Source organism: Cebus imitator, unplaced genomic scaffold (assembly GCF_001604975.1).
Source record: "Cebus imitator isolate Cc_AM_T3 unplaced genomic scaffold, Cebus_imitator-1.0 Scaffold62, whole genome shotgun sequence".
In the NCBI taxonomy this organism is placed as follows: Eukaryota; Metazoa; Chordata; class Mammalia; order Primates; family Cebidae; genus Cebus; species Cebus imitator.
The window spans coordinates 5,431,695-5,442,178 of NW_016107377.1; the positions used below are offsets into that span (position 1 = coordinate 5,431,695).

A 10,484-nucleotide genomic window follows, 5' to 3' on the forward strand; every position below is an offset into this window, starting at 1 on the left:
CGGGGTTTCACCGTGTTGACCAGGATGGTCTTGATCTCTTGACCTCGTGATCCACCCGCCTCGGCCTCCCAAAGTGCTGGGATTACAGGCTTGAGCCACCGCGCCCGGCCCCTTGGCCAGTCTTTTTACCCGCATTCTTCCACACTTCTGGTTGCTGCCTTAGAATATGCTCCTTTAGGTAGAATTCCTGGCTGCGCTAAAGGGTATCAACGTTTTAAAGATTCACATTCTTGTTTGTTTTAAAGATTCACATTCTTGTTTGTTCTGCTATTCATCTCTTCTGGTATCCATTTTTTAGGCGTACAAAATTTACACATGATTTTAAGTTCCTGGATATCAGGGTTCGTACTTATCCAAATCTTGTATTTCCTTGCAGTCCTACTTAGGGGTGGCAGGGCTCCTCAAGATGGGTATACCAGGGACAGCCATGAAGGAATTCTAAGGTATTGCCGAGGACTCCGAGGAAAAACACGCATCTCTCCCAAGGGAAAGAAGGGATCAGATGTTAGCAACCTACTCCTTGTCCGATCCAGAGCACCCGGGGAAAATCATCACTCCTTACCCTGGTGGAGGCCTTTTAGAGCTCTCCACGGAGGCCTGTACACTCTTGGGGACTCACTTTGTCTGCCTAACTCACCAGCCAGGGTGCAAAATGGCCACTTAGGGGCATGAATGAGGTGCCAGCGTCCCTACTATCTAAGGAGGAGCGAGTCATCTCTTGGGGGACGGCCGCTCTACCTGTTTGCAACTGTAATAAGCCACTTCCTGGAGGCCTAGGGGCCCGCTCCATCCAGACTTTTCTCCTCAGCAGCTGGAGAGAAGGTGGCTGGAAGGAGGAGACAGAGATGGTGCTGAGTGGACCCGGAGCTTCCGAGGCAGGGGAAAGAGAGGGAGAGGGTTCAAAGTCCAGACCCGCTTTCCTTCCCTTCCCTTCCTCCCTGCCCTCTGCACCCCATTTTCCCCTTCCCGGGGGTGGGTGCCCCCGACTTGTTGCGGAGCCCAGAGATGGTGGGGTTCAGCCTCCTCATAGTCTCGCTAAATTCCCAGCCGTTTTCGGTAACCAAAAGCGCTAGGAATTAACCTCTCTCGGCCTCTCCCCTTTCGGTTTCCTTCTCGGGTTGGCTGGAAACTTCACCCAGACACCGGAGCAGCTCTGGCGTCCTGGCACCGGCCACCGGCTGAGGCCCCGCGGGGCGCTCTCCCGCCCGAGGTGCCCCCGACCCCGACCCTGCCCGCAGGGGCTCGCCCGGGGCGCGTTTTCCCAGGGGACGCCATAAAAGGGTGGGCTGGCTGGCGGGAAGCGGGGGCCGGGCGGCCCAGGTTCTCCCCGGCGCCGGCCTGGTGGGCACATGGCCAGCCTCCGGCCCCAACTCCGTCCCTCCCGGCGCGCCGAGGCCCCCTCCCGGCCGCGCCGCCCACCCGCCCGCGGGGGCCTGGGAGCGCCGCGGGAGCCGCTGGGACCCGGGCCGGGCCGGCAGGCGGCGGCTGCGGCCTAGGGCTCCCGCGCGGCCACCGGCCTCTCCCCTCCCCCTCCCGGAAGCGCGGGGCGGGGTCCCCGGCCGGGCCGCGGGGGCGGGCGCGGGGGCCGGGCCGGGGCGGGACGCGTTCGGCGCTCGCGGGCTCGGCGGGCTGTGCGCGCCCACTCCCGCTTCAGCGGCCAGAGCGCGCGGGCCCAGGCCCGGCTCCAGCCGAGCAACAGCGGCGGCGGCGGCGGCAGTTCGCGCGAGGCCCCGCGCCCCCCGCAGCCCCTCCCCGGCGCCGTGCATGGAGACGCAGCCAGCTGCTCGCCGCTGAGCCCCGCCGCCCGGCCGGGACCCGCCGGGGCTGGGGTGGCCTCGGGCTCCGGCCGGCCCTGCCGCCCGAGGGCTGCGCGCGGCCCGCGGGCCTCGCTGCCCGCGCGGATCGCCGCGGCCCGGCCGTCCCGTCCCAGGAAGTGGAGGTCCCGAGCGCCATGGCTCACTCCCCAGTGCAGTCGGGCCTGCCCGGCATGCAGGTAGGCAGGCGCGGGCCGCAGGGCCGGGATGCGCGGCCGGGCCGGGGCGGAAGCGGCAACTTGGCGGCGTCCCCACGGTCCCCCCACGCTCAGCCGGCCAGGGTCGCTCCGGAGCCTGGCTCCCAGCGCGCCCAGCTCGGCGGAGGGTCCGAGTCCGAACCCCGGGCGTCCCTGCCAGCTCCGGCGTGTGCGTGCAAGGGCCGTGGGGACCGCGGCCTGGGTCCGGATGTGGGGGTGCGGACGCTCGCCCTCCCCGCTCCCCGCGCCCCAACACTCCCCCGGAGCTGCAGGCCCGGGCGGCCCTGTCTCCAGGAGAAGTGAGGCGGAGCGATGCCCTTGGAGGCCCCGCCAGGTCCCCGGGCCCTGCGAGCGGGCCGGGTTGACGGAGGCCCCAGGACGCGCCCCCCTGGGCTCGTCCCCCACACTCGGGCGGGCGGGAGACCTGGTCAGGGCGGGGACGGGGAGCGCGCCTGGACTCGTCCGGGCCCCGGGCGGAGGAGGCAGGGCGGAGTGGACGAAGGTGTAACCCCCAGTTTCACTTGCTGTGGCTTTGCCCTGAGCCCCCGTGCGCCTGCGGAGCGGGGGAAAGTGCGAGCTGCAAACCTTCTGGAAGGAGGAATCCCCCGGAGGGTCCCGGCCCCGCGCCCATGTACTTTCACTTTGAGACTTGGTTGCATTTATAGTTCTTCGCCCAGTAAACCTCTCCTTTGGTACGTGGTGACATCTTGGCCTACCAGTGACTTTTTGGGGGATGGCGGAGGAGTTGAATTTCAAATTTACCTGAATACGTTAAAGGGTGTTTTTTGTTGTTTTTGTTGCCGTTGGGGACTGCTTTTAGCCCTTTGAAAAACAAAACCACCGTCTGTGGCTAACTCTTGTCAACTTTGTGGGCGCAGAAATGGTGGCAAAATGTTTGGGATTGAAATCTTAGGTTACAGTTAGGGTATGTCATGAAAGTTTTGCTCTCCCTGTTTAGCTAAGTAAGTGAACGTGAAGTGTTTGAAGAAAACCAAAAGCACCCAGGTGGATTACTGGTTGATGTATAGATACCAGCAGGCTCCTTCCCTGTGTCTTGAGGGCCGAGAAGCCCCGTGCCCAGACCTGAGGACTGGTTCTGGGTCTGCCCACCTCTTCCAGTGAGATCAGCTTCTCTCCTTTCTGTTTTTGAAACCGTAAAGAGAAAACTGGATTTCACTGTTCAGGTTTGAATTCTGGAAAAATAGGAACCCAAAGTTACCAGTTTAATGGCAGCTAGAATTTTAGTCCGTGTGTGTGTGTGTGTGTGTGTGTGTGTGTGTGGTTTTTAGGAGTGACAGTATCTTAAGAGTGTGGCTGGGAAGATGCTTGACGAATATTCTTTTGTGGATTCGTTTAAGGAGGGTTGAATTTAACATGCATTCAAACCTAAACTGCTGACTGCTAGGTAACAATCAGATGTGGTTTATTGGTATTTCCTAAAGCCACTTTGGTATGAGTTTAGAGGTGTGTGTAGGTCAGAGTGAACTGGGTGAAAAAAAGAACTTCTTACCAGTTGAGCAAGAAGGACTCGTGTAAGGATAAAAAAAAAAAAGGTTTTATCAGTATTTCCTTTAGATTGATATTTATACGGTGATCATCAGGTTGGAATCTGGCACAGGTGCCTCACTTACTAGGTTACTTGGCCTTTGTGGAAGCGAATCAATTTGAAAAGGCACTAAAGCCCCTTTGGCTGGTGCTGTGAAGTCAGTATCATATGGTTACCAGGTGATATCTAGTATCTCACTTTTTCATTTTTGTCCTCACTTTTTTTTTTTTTAAAGAGTGGGTCAGAGTTTTTAAATCTTGGGAAAAGAAGATAAATTTCCTTAATAACTTTGCCTCTCAACTATTATGTGTCTGCTAAGTTGTGTTACTTGGGAACTGTTTTTATTTTGCTTTCTCAGTATGAAAGATGTTAAGTGTTTCTCAGAAAAGATGACCAGATTTTCAGCCGTTACAGTTCTGCAGTTTCAGAGGTAGGAAAGCTGGCTTCTGCCAGTCAGTCATTCCTGTACCTAAGCAGTTACTGTCTGGTAACTGTGTCATTTGGGGAAGAACATTCCCCACCCCTAGAAAAGAAAAACAAGCACATTTGTTTTCTACTTCAAATTAGCAGTTGCTGCTGTCCTGGGAGGCTTCCCTAAGAGTTCTCGCTGAAGATTAAATTAAAAGCACTCTCGCTTTTGATCGTGGTCTGCTAAAATGGGAGAAGTCCCTATCTCTTCTGTGGTTTGCCCTGATGGGCCTCATAGCCCTCCCTTTTTTCTTGTCTCCTGACCAGGGCTTGTGAAGAGTTGACTTAGACAGCAGAGTGAATTCACGTGGCCCAGGCAAAGATGCTTGAAAAATACCAACCAACCGTATTAGTATATACACCATTTTTCAGTGTTTTGCAATTCATTTTTATGCCTCTCAATTCTTACTGGTACTGTTGAGACGTAGATATTATTACACCGTTTTGTAGATGTGGAGACCACGGGAGACTAACTGAACTGACCAAGGTGAAATCATATATTACGCGGCAAATTTGTGATTGGAAACTTGGTCTTTCCTGACTCCCAAGATCATACTCCTACTCACCATGCAGTTTCACTGTTTGATGGTTACTTTTGCAAATATTAAAGCTTATCTCATTACAAGTTGGATTGGCCAAAGAAATGAGAAATTTATTTATTCAATCAGCAGTCCTTATTGAACTTTCATGTGCCAGGTCCTAGGGGAGGGGTTGAAGGAGGTAGATCTGAATGAGGTTACCACTTTAAATCAATGTTAGTGAAAGTTGCCAAAGCCTTTCCTTTTTTCCCCCCTAAACCCCAGTTTTATATTTTAGTAGGGGTAAAAAAATAGAAATTATAAACTGAGTAAATGTAGTAACGGTGAATAAACATAAATAAATCAGGCTGATTTGTGGCTAAACGTATCTTTCATTGAACGTTTGTTGTTTCACTCAATTGAGATTAAAAGAAAAGCTTTGGATGGGGGCCGGAACACGGATGGGCTTTGAGTTTACAGAAATTGTGATTTAAAAATGAGATTTTGGTTAGCACATTTCTGTTACAGAATTTTATCACTTTTCAACTTTTCTGGGCCATGAACTATGTAAGAAATATGTTTTACATCAGCTCCAAAAACAAGTTTCAGGAGACAGTACTAATCCTTACTACAGGTTGAGTATTCCTCATCCAAAATTCTTGGGACCACAAGTGTTTGAAATTTTGGAATATTTGCATTATGTATTTACTGGTTGAACGTCTGACATCAGAAGTTCTCCAGTGAGCATTTCCTGTGAGCATCATGTTGGCACTCAAAAAGTTTCCTATTTTGGATCATGTTGGATCGGGGATGCTCAGCCTGTGCTTATGATGTGCTGTTACGATATATTTTAAAAAGGAGCTGCTTCCAACAGTAAATTGAGTTCACAGGCCACTGGTTCATGACCCACAGTTTGAAAAATACTGAATTATATATGTCACATGTGTTGCATATTGCAGGGCCTGGTTAATTTACCATATTTTGAAGTTTTAAGATACTTTCATATTTGAAAATACAGATAATTTAGAGGAATAGCTTAAAAACCTGAAGTTTCTCCTTGTTAACATCATCCTGCCACCTCGTTCCCCTTCTGTTTATCTTGCTGCTTGGATAAATAGACCTTTGCTGAGAATGCCCCATGCATCTGGATAGTGAGAAGGGTGTCTAATGGCCAGTTTGGGAACATGGGGAGCTTTTCTCAAGTGCTCTGTTCACCCCAGGGAAGCCTGTGTGCTCTGGGAGTCTGGGAAATGAAGGCAAACATAGGACAGCTGCATTGAATTGTGGCTTAAGTGCTCTTGTACTTTTTTTCTTGTTAGTGTCACATTTCTACCGGTTCTTTTCCGTTCCTTCCTTGGGAGGTGCCTGCCCAGTTACCCTGTTACCATCGCACTCGGGGGAAGGTTGGTGTGTCACAGTGTGTGTGGACAGTCAGGACATTCGAGATGTTGGGGACTTGCGGAACTGTGGAGTGTGCTCTGGTGACTGACAGCATTGGACGGCACAGGGGAGCCTGCAGAGGATGGTGCCAGGAGCCATGGGAGGCAGAGTTCAGAGCCTCAGTCCATCTCTGTCCTCAAGAGGTCTGCTGCTGGCTTTGGGGCAAGTGCCCTAAGAAGGTTGTAGTGACTGAGGACACAGTGAGCAAAGGCACCTTGTTGGAAAGCATGGCATGGCTTCTGGTGGGCTTGGTCGGTCCTAGAGCTGGAGAGGCAGTGGGGTGCCTGTGGACCTGGGGGAGGCCTTGTGTCTCTAGGCAGCAGGAAGCATGCCACATTTTTGAGCAGATGAGCTCCTGTTCTTTGGGGCTTCTGCTTTCTTGGGTGTGGGGAGTGCTGGGTGCCTCTTTAGAAGGCATTACAGCACTTCAGAGGGGAGGAGCCCCAGGAATATGTGTGGGAGCCCCCATGTCAGTAGGACAGCCTAGGTGGATTTTTTTAGAGTTCACTCAACTTGGTGACTTGAAATCTCAGTGAACATTCTATAGTATCTCATTACTCCCCTTGCTCTGTGATCCTTTTTGCTGATCAATGCTAAAGAGTAGTAAGGAAAGTACTCAGTTACTGTTACTGTTTTGTTACTGTTAGTTGCCTATGTAAGTTTCAAAACAAAAAAACCCAAAAACCTATTTTCAGTACTCCATGTTCCCTATTCTCCTGTGTCACCAAAATGTAACAATGGTAAGAATTTGTTTTGCTTGAAAGTGTTCTTTTTTGAGGGGGAGGATAGTCACAAGGTTTTTTAAAATGAGAAAAACCCAAATTTGTGGAGGAGTGCAGTCTCAGATCTGGGAGTGTTCTCAATAGCATTTCATGTAGAACCAAGTGACCTTCAAGTAGGTATTGGTCAGACTGGATTTTCTAGCTTGCCAATGGAGCATAGTGGCCCTGCAAGGAGCAGTTACGGGCAAGATGCGGCTGGCATCGTTGCTTTCCCACCCTCTTACTGACTTGGGGGGTCTTCCCGGAGCTACGTTCTGATATGTGGGGAGCTGAGTGGCCTGATGTGCAGGTGGAGGTTCATGTTGTTCCGTGTTTTTCGAGGATCCTGGTGCCAGAGGCAGGGTGAGCAGTTGCTGAGGAGAGGAGCCTATTGATGGTCACTGCTGAGTTCTAGTGTGCTAGAAAGTTACACAGACTCTAAAATCGGAGTCCAGGCATCTGATGGTCCCCTGAGAAATGTGCCACTTAGCTCTATTTGGGCAATTGTCTCCCGCGATTCAGAACTGCCCTTGTTGGAAGCTCCTTACCTGCAGGAAGTGGACCGCACCCAACTCACCTTTCTGTGGGTTTTTATTTTTCAGTGCTTTAGCTCAGCTGATTATCACTAATGGAATCTTGTGGGTGGCGAGAGTGCAGGAAACAGAAGTTGCACTCTGTGTTGTCCGTGTCTCGCTGCATAGAATCAGCCACTGTCGTCTGACCAGCATGTAGCAGTCATTTCCCATCATTCATGTTTTTGCAGTAGAAATTACAAAAAAATCTCTGTGCCAAATGCTTTGGGGAAAAAGGAAAAAAACACTGCCTCCTGACAATGACTATGGAGTTTCTTAATCCTAAATGACTCCCTGGTTTGTAAGGTTTAAATTGGGGGAAATAAACGGAGATACACCTTTCTTTGCATGGTACAAACCATGAAACATCCCAAATTGGTGGTTACCAGTCACTTTATGTGCACCCAGGGAACAACGTTGTTGCCTCTACAGACTTTCCAGTGTGTTTCTTGAGGGTTCTTTGTCAGCAAAAGAAACTGTTCTGTACCCTGTTGGTATCTGAATACATTGTGGGAACATTTCAAGTTTTAAATTAATGCTTAGCAAATACGTAGCTGGGGTTTATCTTCCTATTAAGTCTCTTCCTGTTTTTTAAAAGAATTTTAGGCCCTCCTGTTTGAAAGAACTGTTACAGGTCCACATCCTTTGTTTTGTTTTTAATTTGTTAGGATTTTATTTCGTTTCTATTTAAAAATGTCTTACGAGTAGTTTTGTAAGGTTGGTTGGGAGAGATAACAGTTGCTTCCATTTCCCTCCATTTCTTATTCCCCCCCCCCCCGCAGCGCCTTTGATCTCTCTTAGTTGATGTTTGTTTTTGTTACTCCTTAGTTTATGAGGAACATTAAAAAATCGACCAGATGCGGGGGCTCACACCTGTAATCCCAGCACCTCGGGAGGCTGAGGCGGGCGGATCTCTTGAGGTCAGGAGTTTAAGACCAGCCTGGCCAACATGGTAAAACTCCATCTCTACTAAAAATACAAAAAATTAGTTGGGTGTGGTGGCGGATGCCTGTAATCCTAGCCAGTTGGGAGCCTGAGGCACAAGAATTCTGTGAACCTGGGAGGCGGAGGTTGCAGTGAGCTGGGATAGTGCCACTGCACTCCAGCCTGGATGACAGAGTGAAACTCCATCTCAACAGCAAAAAAAAAAAAAAAATTGCTGTCTGTTTGTGTGTTTTTTTTTTTTCTCCCCACTGGTTTCAGGCATTGGCAATATACTCTGGACCCTGCGGATGAGGATTTACTTCTCTTCCGCTTGCCTCTTTTCCTCTCATGGAGTCCCCTCTCTTTCCCAGAAGAGAGATGTCGTAACTCTAGTGAGGTCAGAATGCAGTGTGTACATGGATGGACTTACTCAATCATTGTTCCTGCTCAGGCCTTCTTTTGGAATTATTTCCTTTTGATAATACTTAACAGCTCATTCAGCCCAGCACTCTTCAGCTGCTGCAGCCTTGTCTTAGGAAGTTTGATGGCGCTGATGGTCTGTGCGTTTCATCCTGGGCTTCCATGCTCTGTGTGCTGCCCCATCCTCTGGTTTTCCTTTGCCTTCGTCCCCTGGGTACTCTCTGCTGCACTCTTGTGTTGAATGTCTTGTGTCGTGTGTGTTTTGTGTGTGTGTGTGTGTCTCCTGTCTTCATCTTTCTTGGTTTATGCCATGGTGTTGGTGGGGCAGATAGTGTGCTATTTTCTGTGAATAGGCAACATAGGACACAGGCTTTCCAAAAATTTCATTCTTTTTTCCTTCTCCCTCAGTTGCTATTTTGGCATGGTATAAAATTGCAGGGTAGACATGCATTTCCTCCAGAATTTTAAAGGTGTTTCTCTCCCGTGTTTTTTTTTTTTTTTTTTTGAGACGGAGTTTCACTCTTGTTACCCAGGCTAGAGTGCAATGGCGCGATCTCGGCTCACCGCAACCTCCGCCTCCTGGGTTCAGGCAATTCTCCTGCCTCAGCCTCCTGAGTAGCTGGGATTACAGGCATGCGCCACCATGCCCAGCTAATTTTTTGTATTTTTAGTAGAGATGGGGTTTCACCGTGTTGACCAGGATGTCCGTGTTTTAACTTCCAGTGGTGCTGTGGAAGATGGAGGCCCCGCCAGCACCAGCATCTGTGCGCGCAGGCTGTGCTGTTCTTCCTGGACCTCGTGGGGTCTCAACTTCTTCCTTGTATTCTGAAGTTTCACAGTGATGTGTCTTGGCTTGGGGCGGTTTTTGTTTCTCATGACAGATACGTGGTTGGGCCCTTTCTGTTGGGTGACTCAGGTCTTTTTGTTGATTTTTTTTCTTGACTCCCCCCTCTTCCATCTTCTGTGTTCTTTCTTTCTGAAACTTTATTACTTGGATGGTGAATCTTCTGGACCAGTCCCCAAGTATTCTTTATTCTTTCTTGAGACAGAGTCTCACTGTGTCGCCCAGACTGGAGCACAGTGGCGCGATCTCAGCTCACTGCAACCTCTACCTCCTGTGTTCAAGCGATTCTCCTGCCTCAGCCTCCTGAGTAGCTGTGATTACAGGTGCACACCACCACACCCGGCTAATTTTTGTGTTTTTAGTAGAGACAATGTTTCACCATGTTGGCCAGGCTGGTCTCAAACTAAAATGTTCTTTTTAAGAGCTGTTTTCCATTTTCTTCTTTACTTGACTTTCTGGGCGATTATCTTAACTTTTCCAATCTTTCCAGTGAGTATTTCATTTCTGCTCTTGTTTTTTTTAAATTCTAAGAGCTCTTTGGTTCTCTGAATGTTCTTTTATTTTAGTGGTGTCCACCTCTCGTTTCAGTTGAAATGTCTGCCTTCTGTCCTCAGCATGATTCTGTTCCTCCAGGGTCCCATTTTTTCCCTTTGTTTTTGTTTTTTTGAGAGAGGGTCTCACTTTGTTGCCTAGGCTGGAGTGCTGTGGTGCAGTCATAGCTCACTGCAGCCTCGACTTCCTGGGCTCTAATGATCCTCCCACCTCCACCCCTTGAGTAGCTGGGACTGTAGGTATGCATTACCGTGCTTGGCTAATTTTCCTGTTTTGTAGAGATGGTGTCTCCCTATTGCTGAGGCTGTTCTTGAACTCCTGGCCTCAAGCAGTCCTCTCACCTTGGCCTCCCAAAGTGCTGGGATCGCAGGTGAGAGCAGTGGCGCCTGGCCCTGGGTTTGGGTTTGGTGTTTGTTTTCTTTTCTTTT

General features: G+C 50.0%; 1 protein-coding gene across 2 annotated transcripts in view; it reads left to right on the forward strand.

The window, feature by feature from the left end:
* The first annotated feature begins 1,067 nt into the window (after window positions 1-1,067).
* Window positions 1,068-10,484, forward strand: part of STK24 (serine/threonine kinase 24) — a 128,099-nt gene continuing 118,682 nt past the window's right edge. The window contains exon 1 of one of the 2 annotated variants that reach the window (XM_017530040.2): window positions 1,068-1,993. In XM_017530040.2, the coding sequence (XP_017385529.1) occupies window positions 1,952-1,993 (42 nt within the window). In that variant the 5' untranslated portion in view covers window positions 1,068-1,951. The remainder of the gene's footprint in view (window positions 1,994-10,484) is intronic. The other variant, XM_017530039.1, reaches the window with a different exon arrangement.